Source organism: Plectropomus leopardus, chromosome 8, assembly GCF_026936395.1.
Source record: "Plectropomus leopardus strain MGB_pleo_1.0 chromosome 8, ASM2693639v1, whole genome shotgun sequence".
NCBI classification, from domain to species: domain Eukaryota; kingdom Metazoa; phylum Chordata; class Actinopteri; order Perciformes; family Serranidae; genus Plectropomus; species Plectropomus leopardus.
This window is the reverse complement of record NC_142183.1, coordinates 7309489-7329635: the sequence shown is the minus strand read 5'-3', so window position 1 is coordinate 7329635 and position 20147 is coordinate 7309489. Positions and strand designations below refer to the sequence as shown.

Below are 20147 nucleotides of genomic sequence, written 5' to 3'. Positions count from 1 at the left end.
GCACCTAAGCTAACGGAAAGGGAAAACTAACAAACTGGTGATGGTGAATGAATATGAGGCTTGTAATCACAGATAACAGCCCCTGGCTGATAAAATACTGGTTGAACAGGGTCACCACCCTTCAAGATCTTTCACCACCATGATGCATGGGTCTGACAGGTGCTTACTAGAAAATGTAAAGGTTAAAAACTATTAGGTTATTAACTTGCAGAAACAAAGCAATAGTCCACCTTCCACCCTCTCCTCGCCTCTCTGTTCTCTCTATAAAACACACACACGACTTGGGAAGTCCTGCAGCACCACTTGTCTCAATCCTCAAAGCATTTCTAGTGCTCTCATTGGCTGTAGCTTGCCGATGAGGTCCGTGACAGGTCCAGATATTTTCCATGCTATTGCTAGATAGCCTTTTTGGCTTGCTTCTTTGAATAGTTCACAATTTGTTCCTGATCTCAAGCTTTTGTCAAGAGCTTCGAAACTGTTGGCGAGCTGAAAGCTAAATTTGTCTAGTGTGAATTGCACATTATAGGTCTAAATTTAAATGAGAATAGACAGATTAAATGTAATAAAAAAACAAATGTACAGTTACCTATATACAAATCTTCATATACTAGAGACACTGGGGTTTAATGGGAATGAGGCTAGTGTAAATGTGTGTTATGGTAATAAATCATTTTGTAAAACTATTGTTTCCAAGGTCAAGAAATAACTTTGATGCTGAAAAATAACATTTTGTAGCATTAAAGTAAAGAATATAGAATATAAATATAGTTTTGCTACCTTCCATTTTCAGTCCTTGTATTTTATCACTGTGTTTATCACTGTGCAGTAAAGTATAAGTACAGCGCTGATGTGCCTTCTTTGTTTTTTGGCAACAGCCTGGGAGCTTTATGTCATTGGTGTTGTTGAATTTTGGCACAGCTCTGCCACAGATCACTTGTCTATTACATTTTTCTGGCCAGTACCGTCACATCTTGACTTTTGTTGATAAAGTTTGAGGCTTTGGTTGTGTCTGTTCAGGCATGCTGACTATCACTGCACATGATAACTGCTGAGTCCCTCTGTTTATTCCAAGCTGTTGCAGCAGCTGGAAACATAAAATGCATTACTTCCTGTATGCCGGAGGATTTTTTTCTGGAAAAAGAATAACCTTGTACTATAAAACCAGGTGCTTAGAGCCACAAATAAAGCTAAAAGCTGTCATGAATGGGGTATTCTTTGAATCACAATTCTGTGATATCAATTGGCAATACAGAATAAAACATTTTTTTCTCTTTTTAGCAGGAACCTTTCCTTGAACCCAGGAACATTACAGAAATGATTTAAACTGCAGCAACCTTTTGATTGCAGAACTGTAGTTTCTGTCGCCAATAATGTTCCTGCTCCTGAGGTAGTACTGCCTGATTGCTCAGGACCAAACAGGGCGAGTTTGTAGTGCTAAAGGTCAAAGTTGAATTGCTGCTACAACTTTTGTGCAGGATTTATTCAGACTGCAAGCAATCAGTGTTTGTCTGTACAGGCAATTTATTTTGTTTTAACTGATGTGTAGATTAAAGTTGTATAGCTGATATGCCAAACTTAAATTATGAAATCAACAAATAAGTTGAAAGAGTAGACTTTTTGCTGTGCAGATGAGGACATTGTTTTTCTTGTGAGTTAAAACTCCCTTTCTACCTTTGCACATTAATTTGCCTCCTCACTATTCTTTAGATCTTGAGGAAATGCAAACATCAACCCAGCTGCAAGAAAAAATGTTGGCATTGTATGATTCTGCAAACCACACATATGCTCTATTTAGCCACAGTGTGTTTGAAACGTAAAGTTTGAAAGTATCTGCTTAAATAACGTGGTTACGTTTAGAAACAAAAGCTACTTGGTTGTGGTTAGGAAAGGGTTCTGTTTACTTTAAATGTCACAGACAAGAAATGCAGCAATGTCTCAGTGAAAAAAGTTACTTTTCAGGGTACTATCCCAGCAGGAAACAAAGCAATTTTTCAGTTAAAAACATCCACTTTCTATGGCACTATCCCAGCAAGAACAGCAGCGATATCTTGGTTAAAAACAACAAATTTCGGGGGCACAATCTTGGCTGGAAACACATTGATGTCTTGGTAGAACAGCTGCTTTTTGGCAAGAAACCCGGCAATGTCTCAGTAAAAAACAACTGGTTTTCATTGCAATATCTTGGCAGGAAATGCAGTGATGTCTATGTAATAAACAACCGTTCTAGTGGCACTATCCAGCCTGTAAAAAAAGAAACAGATCTCAGCCACGTTTGGTGGCTAAAAAGCTGCTGGAAACACAGCAATAACTAAAAAACAACCGATTTTGTCATTTGTTGGACTCAAACAGAGATCTGCGGCTAATAACACCATCCGCCATCTCCTCCACTTCCACTAATGACAAAATCTGCTCATATACTACGTCACTACAGATATGATACATGTGAAATAATGATATGTGTTCGTGGTTTGCAAACCGTTCAGTGCCAAGATTTTACTTCTGACGACAGGGCTGCAAACACAATCACACCACAATAATTTAACTCATTAAGTTAAAAGTCCCCTAAGAACACATATTTCTTATCTGATGTGACTTTGCCTAAACTGAACCAGAAATATATTTTTCTGTAGAGTTTTGTTGATTTCAGATTCTGACACGGCGCATCTCATCAGCACTTCTTTTTCTCAGAAGGACACGAACAGTCTTGTAATCTACCCAGAATTCGGTGATTCGAAGCAACCTCCTCACAAAACCGTCGTTGTGTAATCACCGGCCATTCATCTGAACTGACATGGTGACAGATGTTTTGGTGAGAGCGTGTACGGCGTCTTTTTGCTACGAGAGCACTTCCTCTGCAGACACCCAGCTGTGCTGGCAGCTGTATCTGCTGACAGCTAGCATGGATTCTGCTTTGTGTGCAGCCTCTAAATGTCCTGTGATCTCCATAACTGGAAGACACATTCACGTTTAACATATTAAGCTCATGCTTTGACACAAACCGACTCACATGTGACCTTCAGCTTCTGCTCCAGTCTGTTTAAATTAATTAGGAGCTCCTGCTGATATATCGGAGGAAGATTTTGATCAGGCTGACGGTGGTACGGTTCAATGACACCTGAGGAGATATAATCCGATGCTTTTGATTTGATTTGCTTTTAACTAAAATAAATCAGTGTTTTTATGACAACACGAGCTCACCTTTAAGGCGCCTCTTTAACAGCAGCCTTCTGTTCATATGGGTGAAGACTTCATTAACTTTATCGTGGTTTGTTCTATTCACAGCAAAACTAATGAGCAATAGCTGCAATGGCATGAGGAAATAGTTGAAAAGGGCTCTCTTTTAAAAAGCAAGGCTGGGCTTTATTTCTTTTCTTTTCATCTGAGGAGCAATTTTCAGAAAGGGGGGATTTCTTTGTGTGGCTTAAATTGAGTCCAAACAGTTGAGCCAAATCGGAAAGGGCCTCCAAAAAGCTGAGGCCCAAACCTGGCACAGCCTTAATCATCTCTCAGATATTCTGGATCACGTCCAAATAAGAGGCACTTGAGCTGCCTAATGTCCCTCCATAATCACCATGATATATTAAATATGACCAGTTATGCTAATGGACTAATTCATTAACCTAATTAATGGGTTAGCTTAATGAATTAGCTTTAATTTGTGTTTATTTTATGTCAATATGATTGTCGTCATATAACATGTAGGTGTTGATTTCGACTCTGTGCGGCGTTGTGAAGCAGTAAGGTGTTATTTAAGTTTTTCTACAATGATATGCAAATGCATGCACTGAGGTGCTCCAACATCCGACTACATCATTCAATAATCCGCGGTATAAATATGAAGTATAGCAGGTTGTCACGAGTATGATGATGTAGTGTCGTGCAACATGTGCAGTGCTGGTGAGAGGTAAAAACATGGTGAGGACATGTAACACCATCCTAAAGTCACAAGATGAAGTATAGTGTGAGGAAAAATGTCTGTTTCGTCATATTTTGTCATTTGACTGTTTTTTTTTCCTTGAATGAAAGTTTAACCCTTTAAAACCTGGATTTACATCACTTTTTTGTGCTGCAATCAGCCTTTCACAAGTATTTAAACCATCGAACCGTGAGTTATTTTTAAAAATGGGAAAAAAGGCAATGAACAATTTGGCAAGAAAATGTCCCATTTTCCGCTGTTGTTTTTGTTGTTTTTTTGTTTGATTTTTTTGTTGCAAATGTTTAATTTTCTTGTACTTCTTTCCAATTTCTTGCTATTTTTTTGGTAATTTCTTGCTAAATTCACAGTGAACATCCTGTAAAATCCTAGAAATAATCACAGCATCTTTATATCTGTAAAACTGTATAATTTTGCAGTAATTTATTTTGAACTTTTAAAGCTACATCCTGTTAAATCCTGAAAATGATTTACAGTGTTGCTCATTGCCTTCTTCTCATGTATTTGAAGGAATTCAGGCTAGTTTAAGGGTTAAACTAATACGAGTTGCAGGGCATTTGATGTTTGCTCTGTTACCAGAAGGTTATGATTATTTTTGTCATTTTTGATGAGTTGTTTTTACTTTTTAAAAATGTGTTTTATACAAATAATTTATCAAACTGAATGCTTGATCTGCTTTTATTTTAGTCAAAGTTGCAGTTTCCGAGTTGCAGTGATATGTTCAAGAATTTGTAGGAAGGCTGTAACGCCACAAAGTCAAAAATAAGCCGTTTTGAGTCAAGGGACTACCAAAACAAGAAAGGATAAATCTGAGCGTGACTGACTGACTGACTTTCTGCTGCCTCATTAACATGCTGTTAAGGCTCTTAACCCCCAAATTGCTCCGGTGGGGCCGCTCAGTGGCTAGTAGATAAAAACTGTGGTTATTCAGGGCAGCTCTCAGGTGTGACTGTGTGTTATGAGGCATGTCGTTGTTTTCATGCTCAGTGAGCCTCACCTGCATGTGTGAAAGTTGGGGAGAAAAAGTTAGCTACTGGGCATAGACTGATTACTGAACAGGCCTATCAGGCACAGGCCCAGGGGACCAAAGTGTCGGGAGGAGGGCTCCTGCAAAATGTCAACAACTGTCACCTCAAGTCTACAGAAAAAAAATACAAAAGATATTAATACAATAATATAAAAGATACAAAAAGATGCAAAGGAACAGCAAAGTGACACAAAATGACTAAAAAGCAACACAAAGCGACCAGAGAACATAGAATTAACTAAAAGAGGCACAACATCTCAATAAGATGCTTAACAACTTAACAAACGCAACACCACATGGCCCCTGGGCACACACCCAGGGGCCTAAAGTTTCAGGAAGCCCCCAGGCCTTCACCTGCAAAATGTCACTCAAATGATCACTTATCGACCTGGAAGAGACTCAGAAAGTTCACAGAGAGATTGCAGGGAACTGCAAAGACATAGAAAATAACTACAAAAACAGGCAAAACAACTTTAAAGTATCACAAAACTACCAAAAAGAGCCAAAAAATGACCACAAAGTGACATAAAATGTTCAAATGTTCTTTTGCATATCTGTGCCCAGGAGCCCACTGACTCATAATACGCCCAAAGCAACGCGTTTTTTAGATGAGTTTTTGGTTAGAAGCGTGAATAAGAGCCTGAGAGACTTTCATGTTTTGTTCAAGACGTAAAATGCGTCAGTAAATTCCTAACTCGTGAACTTTGAGGGCGTTTTGTGTCTTAGAAAAGGTGGTTGCTAACAAGCGGCTAAATGAGACCACAGAACCTCATCACGCCGAGCCTCGCTGAACACAACTTTATAACCTCTTCATGGTGGCGGCGTTAAATCATGCGACCAATGTAGTTCATTTATAGCTTTACATTAGCTCTTTACTTCAGCCGATTGCATTTAGGCTTCAAAAATCGTGTAGTGTTGTTCATTGGAGAATAATATCATGCTGAACAAAACATCAAAGTATCAAAAACGTTTTTTTTTTTTATCACAGTTCTTCTCTTATTAGACTTATTATACAAAGTATTATAAAGTAAATGTTCGTCTTAATGCTTGAATTTTAAGACAATATGAGCTTTTTTGAGATTTTTCTTTTTTTTTTTTAGCTTTTTGCCTTAATTTGGGATAGACAGCTCCAGGCCCTTTGCTGCCTATCCCCTTTTTTGGGGACTTGGGCATCAATGTGGGTTCTGAAAGTCACACCAGGAAGCATTAAATAGGTCTTTGCTTTATTGAGCAGTACTCTTTTAGCTGAATTTATCTCTCAAACGTGACTGTCAAAACTCTAACTATCATCACAATAAGTGAGCAGGGTTTGTGGTTAACTGGTTAAAACATCATAATTCTGAGAAAAAAAACAGCACGGTCCTTTAAATGTGGTTTACACCAGCACAAAAGAATTTCAGAGAAACTCTTCTCATCATTTAAAAACTCCTCATATCAATCACATCTCAGTCCCTACTGTACATTTACAAGCCCGAGTTCACTGCCGCGCTACATAATTAATTCAGACTTCTTAGGATTTGTGAACCCTCACTTTCGCTGGACTTCAAAGCAGCAACTTGCCGTCTACAACCGAGCTTCTGAACCCTTAAGGAGCCCGCCGCTCCGACATCCCCGACTCATTAGACAGAATGCACGGCTCCAAATGCCGAGTGGATAACAGCGGTGCATCCCTGTGCCACCAGATAGCAGATAAAGCAGGAGATAGGCCCTTGTGTAAATTTGTTGGCTGCATGTTGTGATGACATAATTCATTATCCCCCGTCCTTTTTATGAGGCTGTTATCTGTTTCATTCAGATATCTATCCAAACGCATAAAATGTGATTACACTGAGCTTTGAACTTATGCCGGCGTGTTGCGTCTCACTAAATCCCCTGTGCACCACATTTTACCACTGGAGGAGGAACGTCTCCAATTCATCCTGGGAGTGTGTGTGTGTGTGTGTGCGCGTGTGTGTGCGTGTGCGTATATGTGTGATTAGATAATGCATAGTGCTGTCTCCTCTATATTTATGTCTACATGGCTGTCAATCATCTCTTCTTACACCCAGAACTCTAATTAAGTTTTGATATACTCGGCTGCCACTATCGGGGTCACACAAACAGATCATATTTTGCATGTTTGGAATATTTAGTGAATGTGGGAATATGTGAGCCAGTGAGGACGGCAACAGTGGATGAGAAAAAGTTATTTTTCAGGCCCTGCAGAACCCGAGAGCTAAATCACTTTCAAAGTTAATCTGCTATAAATCCTGGCAGGCAGTCCAAATCTAGGCAGAGAAACTTCTGAAATCAAATGTGGAATTTCAATGATCCTCGCGCTCAAAAGGCAGATGCGATTCAACGACAGTCTCAGGAACGAAACAAAGCAGGTGTTTCCCTCCTTACACTGTAGATTGGATATTAAAGGACTTCTGCAGGACTCACAGTGATGTCAACCATGTGAGACTGGTGTACACACAGAGCAGAGGCGGAGGGATTTAGAGCAGGAAAACATTAAGGAAGTCGTGAGGGTAACGGGAGTTCAGCTGGTCAATCACTGGAACGTTAATGAGCCTCTGATGTGTTTCTAACTCAGCAGCTTGCTTTGTTCTCAGCAGGACTATGGATGTTTTGTGTTACGGACTGTGGGCTCCCAGTGATCACTAAGACTCGCTGAGGGCTCCTGCAGAGACTCGAGCATTATTTTCTAAACTCACAAACAGGATGTGAAACTGTCAGTTTCACCTTTTTACGTCATATTTTTCAGTCAATCAAAGTCTTCTGTCTATTTAAAAGTAGAAATATAAAAGTTCTTTTACTGGATGGTAATGACGAGCTCCTGGCAAAAAAAACGGTCCTGCTAGGATGCTAAAAACATGGTTACAAGATGGACAACCAGATGGTGTCATGTTTCCCAACATTTTCTCATCCCAAGTCGTCACATATCGGTGCTATGAAGTGGACCTCTGCATCTCTACGCTCTTGTTGTCATTTATTCAAATTTTGTTATTTTAGTTAAATGTTACTTTTGTTCTTGGCTTCATATGAGTGGAGGGACAATTCTGCTACCTGCTAGGCTAATTTATGCAATATAAAATATCATAGGCTTGTGGTGATTATATGTGCATGTTGTATTTGTGTAGTCATCACATATTACCTCTGTGTCAGGGACCTCCGTGTCTATATATTACATTATATTATTATGTTTAGGCAACATGGTAACCAACGCTGGGACGTCAACAGACGCACATGCTGGCACAGATGGTTGGTAAAAAGAGGTACATGGAAAAGTGTAGAGAAAAACCCTATCACATTCAGACAGGAAGCGAACACCTGACTTCCACATAAAAGTCCAGGGTTTGTTGGATCCATCCACCGCCGCTTCCTCCCACCCACCCTCTAAGGACCTTCAAGCTCCTTATATTATGTCATTGCTGGCAGCATTTTCACCTGTCACCATCCAGCGGCGTATTATACATACATGACCAGTTTCCTCCACGTATCACATTGCCACATACGCGTATCATACAGCTGCGAAAGGTAGCTTTTGGCATTGAGATCATATACTGAATATACTGCAAAAACTTCAGTATTTGATGACTTTGGAATGAGATCAGGCTGCAATGGTGGACAATGAAACAGCTAAAGTAAGTGTGGCAAACAAAAAAACAGAAAGTTTTGGAATCAGGAGTTCTGTCGATATGTGTCGGTGCTACTTAGTTGTCCTTAGTTGTCCTGCGCATGATTACAAGAGGCTATCGCTGGCTTCAAATGGGGTCATGTTTACCATAAGAAAGAGAAGAGTCCAGAGTGTGCAAGTATTTGTGCAAGTCTCTGTGCTAAGCTAAGCACAATATATTATATATTATATTTATCATACAGACATGAGAGAACAGTACCGATCTCTCACCTAACTTTTGGCAAGCAGGAAAATAAGCATGTTTTCCGACATGTCAGACTATTCTTTCAAAGTGCTTGACAGCTTGTCAACTGGATCTGCTGAGAGGATCATGGCATAATATTCACTGGTTCCCCATACCTGTAAACTGTTGCAAGCAACATCTACACCACCTTATCTGCTCAACATATTCTGCTGAAAGTTCCTAAAACAAATATGATATTCGGTCTGTCGTCACAGCGGTCTGCTGCAGGCCAGAGCAATTTGCCAAAAACACTAAAACTGGACAATTTTATCCCTGTCAACTTTCAAGGACTCTACTATAAATGTTCTCACTGATATATAAAGCAGTTTGATGACCGGCTAATATTCTTTAACCTTTGTCTGTCTGCTGTTACCTCGTGCATATTCTTGCTCTCTTGCTGCTGTTGTCTTTATTCTTTGCCTGTTGGTCTCTCTGCTTCTGTATGCTGCTCTTGTCCTGTTGTTGTCTGATTCTGTTGTCTGCGAGCTACCTGTCCGATGCTTGTGTGCTAGACTGCGTGTCATTTATGTGGTGCCTGTTGTGATTGCATGTAAGTAGTGGGTGTTTTGGAAATGTCTGGATGTGTGCTGCTTTCTCTTTTAACTTTTGACATTTCTTTTTTTGGCCTCTATACCCTTCCCTCTGGATGCTTTGCCTGTTTCCACGCTGCCACTGAAAATAAGAATTTGCTCTAAATTACTTGTATAGATAAATAAAGGTTAATGAGTGACTACATTATTATACTTATTATGAAATTTTATTGCATCTTTTGTTCTTTATATTCTTTTTTTTTTTCATTTTATATTTTATATTTTGCTTTGCTTCCATGTCGGACTGCAGCCTGCTTCTCCAAACTGGGGGTGTGCTGACTGACATCTACTGTATGTTATATACTGTCTATGGATTAAATAAGTACCTGTCCCTATAGATAAAAATAAAATGAAAAGAATTTGCCAATTTGAGTTTTTATTGTGTTTCAGTGTTTCTGTTACTGCAAAATGTATTCCTGTCTTTCAAAAATCAAAGTAATGAGCATCACACTTGCAGTTTTCTGTTTCGAAAGTAATTAAAACTAATCAAAGTAACTTGTCTTCACACTAGAATCTACTTCCACTTTCAGGAGAATTTAGGGACTGTATTTTTGGCTTCTTACAACTGGCACTTGCAGAAGAAACTCTAGGTTTTCTCAGACTATATAATTTGTCTTTGATCCACTCAGGCAGTCCTCTAAGAAATGCCAGATAGCACACTGTGACCAGTCCCCAGCTGCCAGTTGTACTGTATGAAAATTTGAACTAATTCATCCTCAGAGAGAGTACGCATTATTCATCACAGCCCTGAATAGCCACCAAGTGAGAAAATGAAGTGATTCTAATATATCTCTCGTCATACACAGGATTTCTGTCGAGCTTGGCACGACATCTGAGAATTATAAATAGCCTCCTGTGTGCTATCAGCTCCGATTGTACCCCGGGATTTAGCCAAAATTATTAACAATTAAGATGAGCGACAGAACACCACAAAACATTTAACAGTTGTAAAACACAGTGGGTCCCAACTGGTCCATTCAGTGGGTCCAGATTTCTCTTTAGTAATTAGTTTAAGGTCTGCACATAAGAGAAATTACTACATATTTAATTTGATTTGACAAAATGTAAATAATGTGGGCTTAAAACAGAATGAAGTAAAACATAGTGTAAGAATGAAGTGCAATTAGGTAAATACCAGGGGGATTTAGGATTTGAAGACATGGGGCCCAGCCCAGACCTCTGTAGGAAAAAAGAAAATCACCAATTAATTTTAAAGAAAACAGACCTAACAAACCAGTGGGACTGCTGGTTTCCTTTTTAAAATCTGGAGGTTTTTTTTATTATTTAAAATTTAAAATAATACTATCAATAATATAATTTATATATAATATAATAATATAATAATTTATATAATAAAATAAATAATAATTTAAAATTATTGTTGGATTCTCAAATGTCCAGCAGTCCTTTAACACATCATGTGTTAAAGGACTGCTGGAGAGCGTCATGCATTTTCCCCAAGTCACTCAAGGAAAAATATTTGTAGCTTTGGGGAGGGAAAAAAAACAGCCACCCCCTCCTGTTATAATAAAGAATAGTCCCTTAGGCCTAACCACACTTCAAGATAAAAGCTCTGTGCTGCAAATTCACTGCACTTTAAGATAAAGTGTGTTTTTCACAAACTTGACACGGTCGTGAGTCACTTGCAGTTCATTCAGAATGGACCTGTGACCCACTTTAGGACCGTGCCTCACCAGTTGGGAACCACTGGTTTAACACATCAGAGGTTTCAGGACCTTTTCTCTGCAGCGACTCACCTATAAGTTCAGTGTGACAAAGGTTTGACAGCGAGGACTTGTGCATTATACAATGCACATTACAATCATTTACGATCGCAGGAGCGTCGACATACGAGGCGGTGGCAGGAAAGACCTTGACTTTTCTTTTATGGCCGTTTAATTTATAGACCATTTCAAATGTCGTGAGGTACAGGCTGTCGCTACAACTCTGCAGGAAGAAATCTGGCAGAGGCTCGCTGGCTCTCCCATTGTTAACAATCATTACATAATCAGACTGATCTGATCTGCCGTACTGTGCCCGGAACAATGCCGTCACACTTGGCCACAGCGCCACTGGACACTGAACTGTGACCTGAGATGCCATTAAAATGCAACGCATGGGCAGATCACCTCGACACCAGCCTCTCCCCAAGCGTCATACGCTTCCAACAAAAAGCAAACAACAGCATTATTATCTCAGAGACCAACACCAACTGAAACCAACTTTTCAAAGCCTCGAGTCTCACTCGCCACCAACCTGCTTGCAGCACACTGACAGGATTAGCACAGAAACCTCGAGCCCATTGACCTTCGCCCTTAGGGTTTCTGCAACTTCTATTATAGTCTGACCATCTGCCAAAAAGCGCTGAGACGGAGCACGAGCCGTCTCAATATTTCACCCGGCCTCGGCTTTAAAAGTAGCCTTGTTCTGCCGTGCTGTACGAAATGGGTTATGACAATAACAGTTTAACACTTGGAGTTCAGTCAAGACATGGAGTGGAGGAGGTCATGCTTCAGGAGTCGAGGGCTGTTCGAAAAGTCAGGAGACAGGGCCTCATACTGTTGCCGTAGATTGATCCTGGAAGCGAAATGGAAAAAAAAAAAAAAAGAAAGAAATACGATCCAGGGGAAAACGTTTGACTGCACACAAAGAAGACATTCTCATACATCACTGCAGCAAGTTAAACACGTACTAATAATCTAAATTACACCGGCGTTCTCATCTGTAACTGCTACATGTGACCAAATGAGGTTTTCCATGATGCACGATAAAGAAAAAAAACAGGTTTTCCCTCCTTTAAACAAGCCCACTGCTTTGCCATAAGGATGTCAGTGTCTCCTGAACGTGGCAGCAGGATAACATATCTCAATGTGTGTGGGTCTGCTGCACAGTAAAGATTCCACATATTGGAGAGGGGAACAACAAAGACAGACACAGATGGGAGTTGGCAGCAGTTACAGCTTAGCTCCGAGTGGGAAGAGGGGAGATGGAAAAGGGAAAAGCAATGTTAGAAGTGTTATTGTTGAGGTGGGCTGGGGCAGAGCTACTGAGAGAACAAACAAAACCCTGACGACTGGTGTGCCAAAACATACAATGAACACATTTGAAATTTAGATCCTCATATGAAGAAATTAAAGGAACACTGAGCAAGATTTAGAGGGATTTAGTGGCATCTTGCAGTGAGAATTTTAGATTGCAAGCAGCTGAAACTTGTTCCAGTTAGAATTCCTTCAGTGTTTATCATTCAGGAGGTTTTAAGCGAGATTATCAGCAGAGGTCTCCTCCTCTCCAAAACAAAGGGCCGGGTGATTTAAACCAGTAAAAACACTGAATAAAGTATGTTAAAAACTGCTTTATTTTAAGCGTTTTTTTATGCTGTTGTTGTAGCGGGGCTGCAAACTATAGTGGCCGATATGAAAAAGCAAAAATGTAAATGGCAGTGTCTAGAGCCAGTGTTTGGTTGGTTCGTCTACTGAAGATACCAGCCTGCTCTCATTGCGGATTTGTCAAATATCACTACTTGATCAGTGATTTCATTGTCACAAACTGGTGCAAAAAGGGAACCTTTTGTAGCAGTATGATACTCTGACTGATTGCATATAATGAGTTGAAATTTCCTATAAACAGGATTTTGAAAAGATATAATGCATGTAACAGGCGTTAATTAACACGGCGTCCTGGTACGTTAACAACAGACGCAGCCAGATAGAAACATGGCAGCACAACATAGTGGACTCTGTGGACGCAGACCAGCTCCCTATGTAAATATAAACGACTCATTTTAAGGTAACAAAAACAAACCAAGTCTTATTTTCAGATGATTATACACTAAAGAAAAAACCTGTATTAATTTAAATTCAATTTCTGCTAAAAGATCTCTCTAAATCCTACATGTTGGACTTTTAAAGTGTTCCCCAGCTTGTTTTATATTGCATGCACAAATGTTAAATACATTTTTTTCATCTGTCACTTTGTGAAATATTAACCTTTAATCACAGCCTGATGGTTACAGAAAGATACGGACACCATCAGTTGCTGGTCCACAACTTGGGGAGGATTTAAGAAGTAAATAGCGTACAAACAGCTCTGATGGGCCCATTATAAAAGCGCTTTACCCTCCATATTGCTCCAGTGTGGCTGTAATGGGCAACACCCAGGTGAGTAAGTATGTAACTGAGTGTGAAACTGATTTGTGCTCCAAAAATCTACCTTGGATAAATTCAACACGAAAGATTTTTTGGAATATCGAAGGAGTAGTTTGATATTTCAGTAAATAGGATTTTTACTTTCTCGCTGAGAGTTTGTTTCCACAATTAACTGCATATAAAACTGAAAATATATGTGCTTTTTTTTGGTCTAAGTGCCATAACAGCTTCTTGACGAACAACAGCTGGGTGCAGTGAGTCTTGCCATCACCTTGAGGTTGCCAGACAAACAGTGAGGACGCTGCACAGAAGTGCTGGATGGACGGACAAAATGTGACTTCTGCTATAATCACAAATTCTCAGATTTAGTGTAGCTGTGTAATGTATCAAATTAAACAAATGGGATGTTAATTAGTGCGCTTTAGAGATGCTGGTGGACATACAATTGAACTTTGGGTAAAACTGTCTGTCTCAAACTGGGCTTATTGCCCTCCATGTCTGGGCACAAACATGAGAGGAGTATTGATCTTCTCAGAAAAAAAAAGAAAAATAATTAATCAGTGCATTTTCAACATGGCCGAATCATTACTATAAAGGCTGGGTTCATCAAATTATAAAAGAACATATTTTCAGGGACATCTAGCCTTACAGATATTCCTTTCTCTTTTTTTTTTGGCCAAGTTTTGCAGTTTCCATTTACAATTTCCCTACTACAAAGGAAGTGAAGTGACATGATTTGTAATGCTCAAAGCATTGACAAGTCCCCAGTAACATCAACAGAAATGGAACAATGCCCCCATCCTTCTGCCTAGTTAATCTACAAATATAAACTAAAGCTATAATTTAATAACATATAATATATAATTTACGCCTCGGGGTCCCCTGGGAAGAGCTGGATGAAGTGGCCGGGGAGAGGGAAGTCTGGGTTTCCCTGCTTAGGCTGCTGCCCCCGCGACCCGACCCCGGATAAGCGGAAGCAAATGGATGGATGGATGGATATAATTTAATTATAATAAACTAGCAATACAATAACAAGCAAAGCAATAATCATAATATAAATTGAAATGTGCTAAAATACCTTCACCGATAACTTGTTAAAAATCATTAATAAAAAAAATTTTAAAATTGAAGAATTTCTTCAACGGACAGCCATGCATGCTGTCTAAAATAATCATTACTAAATAAAACCAAAATCATAAACTTACACAACTTGACATGATTAGGACCACTGGCTCTAGTATTATCTATGGATGGAGTACTGAAGGGGTTCAGGCCCAGGGGCCCAAAGTGTCAGGGGGGCCCCCTGACCTTCACTTGCAAAATATCACTTTAATGAACAAGTACCGACCAGGAAGATACTCAAAAAGACCACAGAGACATACAGTAAATTTGCAAAGAGATACAAAACCAGATGAAAACAATCACAAAAAGGCATAAAATCACCACAGAGCAACACAAAACAAATTAAAAAAAGATACAAAATTACTTAATTAAGACATAAAATGACAAAGAGAGCCAAAAAGGCATAAACAAACCATAAGGAGACATAAAATGACAACATATCAACACTAAATTTTCACAAAATTACCACAAAAAGGGCCCATTGTCTCATGATCTGCCCATGGTATTGCAGTACACTGCAGTTTTATGTGTATTTTGTCAAAGTGTAGTCGCCGTTCCAGAACAGGACACGGCTCACGGGCGTAATTAACTACCGTCTTTATTCGTTGTATTTGTCTGATTGGCCACATTATGCTGCATGTGTAATTCATCTAGACAGTAGTAGCTTTCATGTATTGCATTTTCACACAGTATACTGTATAGTTGTACTTGGTTATGATAAATATTATAGTATAGTCAGAAATGGGTTTTTGAATTTTGAAATTTCTTTGGTGGGGGGGATAATGTTGACTCCATGAGTTCTGCTTTAGATTAAAACCAAAACCATAAGCACAACAGGATACGATTTGAGAAAATTTGGAAAAAAATCTGAGTATATTTCAAAAAATAGTTTTGGATGTATGTCCAGCAGTCTCATATGATGACACATTCAGAGTTTTCTGATGTGGAAAGCATAATAACTACCATTTGCAAGAACCTTTTCACTGAATAAAGGCAATAATACTGCCTCATACCACACAATACAACACCTTATCCTTTATGCTTTATTCACATTTAGTTAAATAGCAGTATGAGTGTACATGTTGGAAAGTCGCCTAAACATAATGGATATTATAGATCCCCACAGAGCCCGAAGGAAGCTGGAGCAGTTGTAGTATAGCTATTTGATCTCCCATGTTTGTTCAGTGTCCCAGTAGAAACCACTGGAAGCTTAAAATAGACAGAACGTAGCCATAAAAGGGCCAGTGCATGATCAGAATATTAGTAATATGGAATGAAAAAACCTTTCAGAGCTGTCGAATTTATGGATGCATCTGCACAGAAAGCTATAAAAGTATGAAACCAGGAAAATGCCTCTTAAAACCAGTTTGCTCTCTAAACCAGCCCCATAAAGACATCTCCGAGGGTAATTGGTAAAGATTTTTGAGCCTGCTGTGACACCAGGCCACCTGAGATTATTCTAAAGTGCCATTTTCAGTGGCAGCGCAATTGTCCTCCCCAACATACAGCTTCATTGTCATATCATCCAAATCTGCCCCCTCCAACTACCAGCCGACACCCTCAGACCTCCGGTGCCTTTCCTCTCAAATCCAAAAAGCTTTGATCAGTTTCCAGGCATTATTTTCAGTCTTTCTAATGAAAAGAAATATTGACTCAAAAGCCTTTTCCTCCCTGCGGTGCTCGAAGAAAGTCATTGTGATGACATGAAAAGCAGAGCAGCTCCATTAGCACCACTACCTGCTCAGCTGGCAGCGTCTCGTACCTGTTGTTAAATGGCTTAATTGGATCTGAGTGTGTGGGGGGTGGGGCTGGGGGGTGTAAGAGTTTTCTAGTCTTGGTTTTGGTGGAGTAAAATGCTCCCCATGTGAGGATATTGCATTGGCTTTGTTGGTGTCCTCGTGTATCAGCTGAGTGTATCAGCATCACATCGGTGCAGAAAGCCTCCAGAGTCATCCCAAAAAATGAGCATTATCTTATCTCTCTTTCTATATCCCGCTTCAAACGAGTCTGTTATCCATAAAGAGTGGCACGTTTTTTTATGTATCCTTACTATATTCTGCACAAAATCTATAATATAGAGCCTGTATAAATGATATATTCTTTGGTCCCTGGTTCGGATTCAAGTGGAGAATCAATTAGTAAGTGCAGCCTTGAAAAACAGATCCACTCATTCATCCGATGCGCCACTGGAAATAGATTCTATCTTGTGGTTTCAAAGAGCTTTCACAGATAAAGTGAATGCATAGTGGGAATAAAGGGATTGAAGTTGGATTGTAAAGGCCCACAGATGGCTGAACGTTCAAACTGCATGGTTTCTGTAGCGTTAACACTTTCTTTGCAAGAATTTAATTTACTGTCGCAATTAGTAGAGAAAAGTGTCGGGATCATTAGTGTCTCTGTGTCTTGTAAATCACACAGAATGTCAAAGTTATGCAGTTAATAAAGTACACAGACTGCTGAGGTGTTGTAGAGAAAAACAAACATGCTGTCTTGTCCTTCTTACTCATTATTGTTAATTATAAATGCTGTCGTCAGACTAATCAGGAGTAACACCTGGCACACAAATAACTCATCGTAAGTAAATGCTCAATTTTCAGCAAGCCCCAAGTAAAAGTCAGCATAATATTCTTACATTATTGGTAGAAAAAGTACATCTTACACTATAAAAGTACTCCCTAGCCAAAAATAAACCCACTATTAAGATATTACTTCAGTAAAAGTATGTATTATTAACAAAATGCTCTTTAAATGGACTGTGTAAGATTAGGGAGATTTATTGCCATCTAGTGGTGAAGACTGCAGATTGCAACCAGCTGAAACTTCTCCGGTTAGAATTCTTTCAGTGTTCATTGTTCAGGAGGTTTTTACTGGTAGCCGAATTACCCGCAAAGGTTTTTTCTTCACAAAAACAGATGGACCTACTGATTTAAAATAGTAAAAACACTGAATAAAACAGTTTCAAGTTCTAAACCAGTCTTTCTTCTATGCTGTTTGGTGTGTTGGAGATGAGCTGCTAGCCCGGTATCTGCAAATCTGTGCTCACCTTTTTCCTCTCATAACTTAAGATCCAGATGTAGAGCTGGTTTGTACCGGGAGCCAAATCACTTGGAGATGTCTATTTCTCTCAAAAACAAACTTACACAATCATTTAAACAGGTAAAAACACTAATTATAGAAGTTTCACATTAAAAAAAAAATATGTTTTTCAAATGCTCATGCTCTGTTTAGAGCCAGTGTTTGGTTTGTCCATTCTGGGCTTCTGTAGAAACATAGCAAAAAAACACAACAATTCTCATCTCTAAATTTATGCAAAAATGCAAACTCAGGGCATAAAAAATAACCAAAATTCAGGAAATTAAGTGTTTGACACACAAAATGTTCCAATGTGAGGACGCCAAAATCTTCATGTCATATATGTCCCCCCTCTCCTCCCCTGATGTTGAAACAAAACCTACGCCCCTGCATAAAACAGTAGTACAAGTACCTCAAATATGTGCTACGTCCAGTACTGGAATGAATACAGGCTGTACAGTCACATTCCACCACTGCTCACAGATACTATGATGTTTCTGGCTTTTATTTTTTAGTTTTAAACCTCTAATGAGTTATATACAATATTCTTAACCTCATTAGAGTAATTCTGCTGTGTTTATTGTCCTGTATGTGTAGCCTCCTAACATGATATCCTCCAACAGAGAGCTCCTCAAAGGCTCCCAGCCTGTAAATCTGAGTCGTATCGATGGCAGAACTTAATCTGGCTTTAGGTTAGCTCTAACTCCATCTGCTGCACCATCGCGGCGATAAACAACAAAAATGACCCCCAAATTCTCACTCGCGAACCATCAAACAACACAATTAATGGCCATCCCCGGCGCAAGAGCCCGTAATATAGTGCCAAACGAGTCAGGCGCAAATCTGAGGATGAAAAACAAAAGTATAATCCCTCTGCTGCTAACGGTGTCACTCAAGGATTAGCGTGCCAAGGAGAGAAAAAAATAACACACTAAGTACTACGCGGATAAATTAAAAGCTGTGGGCAACGTGGCGTGTCTCCAATCGGTTCAGAAAACATTGATTGTGTTACAATGGGAAGTGTTTGTGGCTGAGTGTGAGCGCCCCTGACAGAATAACTTCAGATATCAGTTGATTTGAGCCTCCGGGACCTGGCGACAAGTAAATTGAAATGGTAAGAGCTCGAGGCGGCAGATTGGGAGATATTTTCTGAGTCAAGGAGAGTGACCTGGTGGATTATTAGACAAGATTTGTGGCAGCTCGCCGATGATGAGGGTTAAGCTTTGCTGTCTGATAGCGAGTCTGACACACACACACACAGAGAGAGAGAGAGAGAGAGATACTTTTCATGGATGGATAACAATTAACAAACAAAATACACAAATAGATTTTTTTTTACCTGTGTGTCCAAACGTAAACCATCCAGGAAGATAATCCAAGCGAGATTAGCAGGGGAACAGGGGGAAGCAACACTTCTCAACAAACTATTATTAATGATAATCTCCGGTCAAATCCACTGGCTGGTGTGTGGAGTAATTTCCGATGTGCTCAGAGAGAGAGAGAGAGAGAGAGGAAGAGATGTCCTCAGGAGAAGTTTGCACCTACAAGCAGCCAAAGGGGATGTTGTTATTCCCAAAATATCACAGATGTACAGTAGAGGAGGACGCAGACGAGCGGAGGGATGTGGAGTTCAGCACCACGGCACAGTGGACAGCTCCGACGGCGCAGCGATCTCACCTCGGCCGCTCGCGGGTCTCGTGTGCGCCACCGAGGTAGGAGCCACCAGCCCCAACCTCACCTACTGGCTCAGTCCCGACCGGATTTACATACAATCACGAGGGCGGGAGGGAGGAGAGGGAGAGATGAACTAATCACAAATATCCCGTAGTGTAGGCAGTGTGTGCAACAAAATGAGGGCAGACTGACAGGCGGGATGTGAAGCGCTTCTGAGCCAGAGCGAAACTGTCCTTGACTAAGAGGGGAGGAAGAGGAAGAGAGAGGGAGAGAGAGTTGGGAATATTTATTTATTTATTCTATGGCTGCCCCACTCACTCACTCGCACGCGCGCGCGCGCGCACACACACACACACACACACACACGTGCTCTAACGATGAAATAGTGGGAAAAGGTGCTATATCTACCGATTTATTCATTACTTTATCACAAAACTGTACATTAGCTACTGTATGACCTCCATTTGATCATCACAAAAGACCGCTAAATATATTAATAAAAACATTTTTCCGAGCAAATTGTATTTATGTATTTCCTTTAAAGAATTTAAGGGAAAACCATCCTCCAATAAGAAGAATAACACATTAATGAGTGTGACCGATCATGTTTTCTGATTTTTAATATACATTTAGATTGTTATTAGGCTATCAGTATCAGGCTACTGACATTAGTATCACAGT

The 20147-nt window shown here is 39.8% G+C and overlaps 1 protein-coding gene across 3 annotated transcripts in view; it reads right to left on the bottom strand.

Moving 5' to 3' along the window:
• The window catches only part of fstl5 (follistatin-like 5), a 291611-nt gene that overhangs the window by 242160 nt on the left and 29304 nt on the right, over positions 1–20147 (bottom strand). Inside the window, exon 1 of one of the 3 annotated variants that reach the window (XM_088080813.1) lies at positions 19132–19668. The exons of the other annotated variants lie outside the window; for them this stretch is intronic. Within the exon in view, the coding sequence (XP_087936939.1) occupies positions 19132–19154 (23 nt within the window). The 5' untranslated portion in view covers positions 19155–19668. Of the gene's footprint in view, positions 1–19131; positions 19669–20147 lie in introns of those variants that run through there. 3 annotated transcript variants of the gene reach the window in all.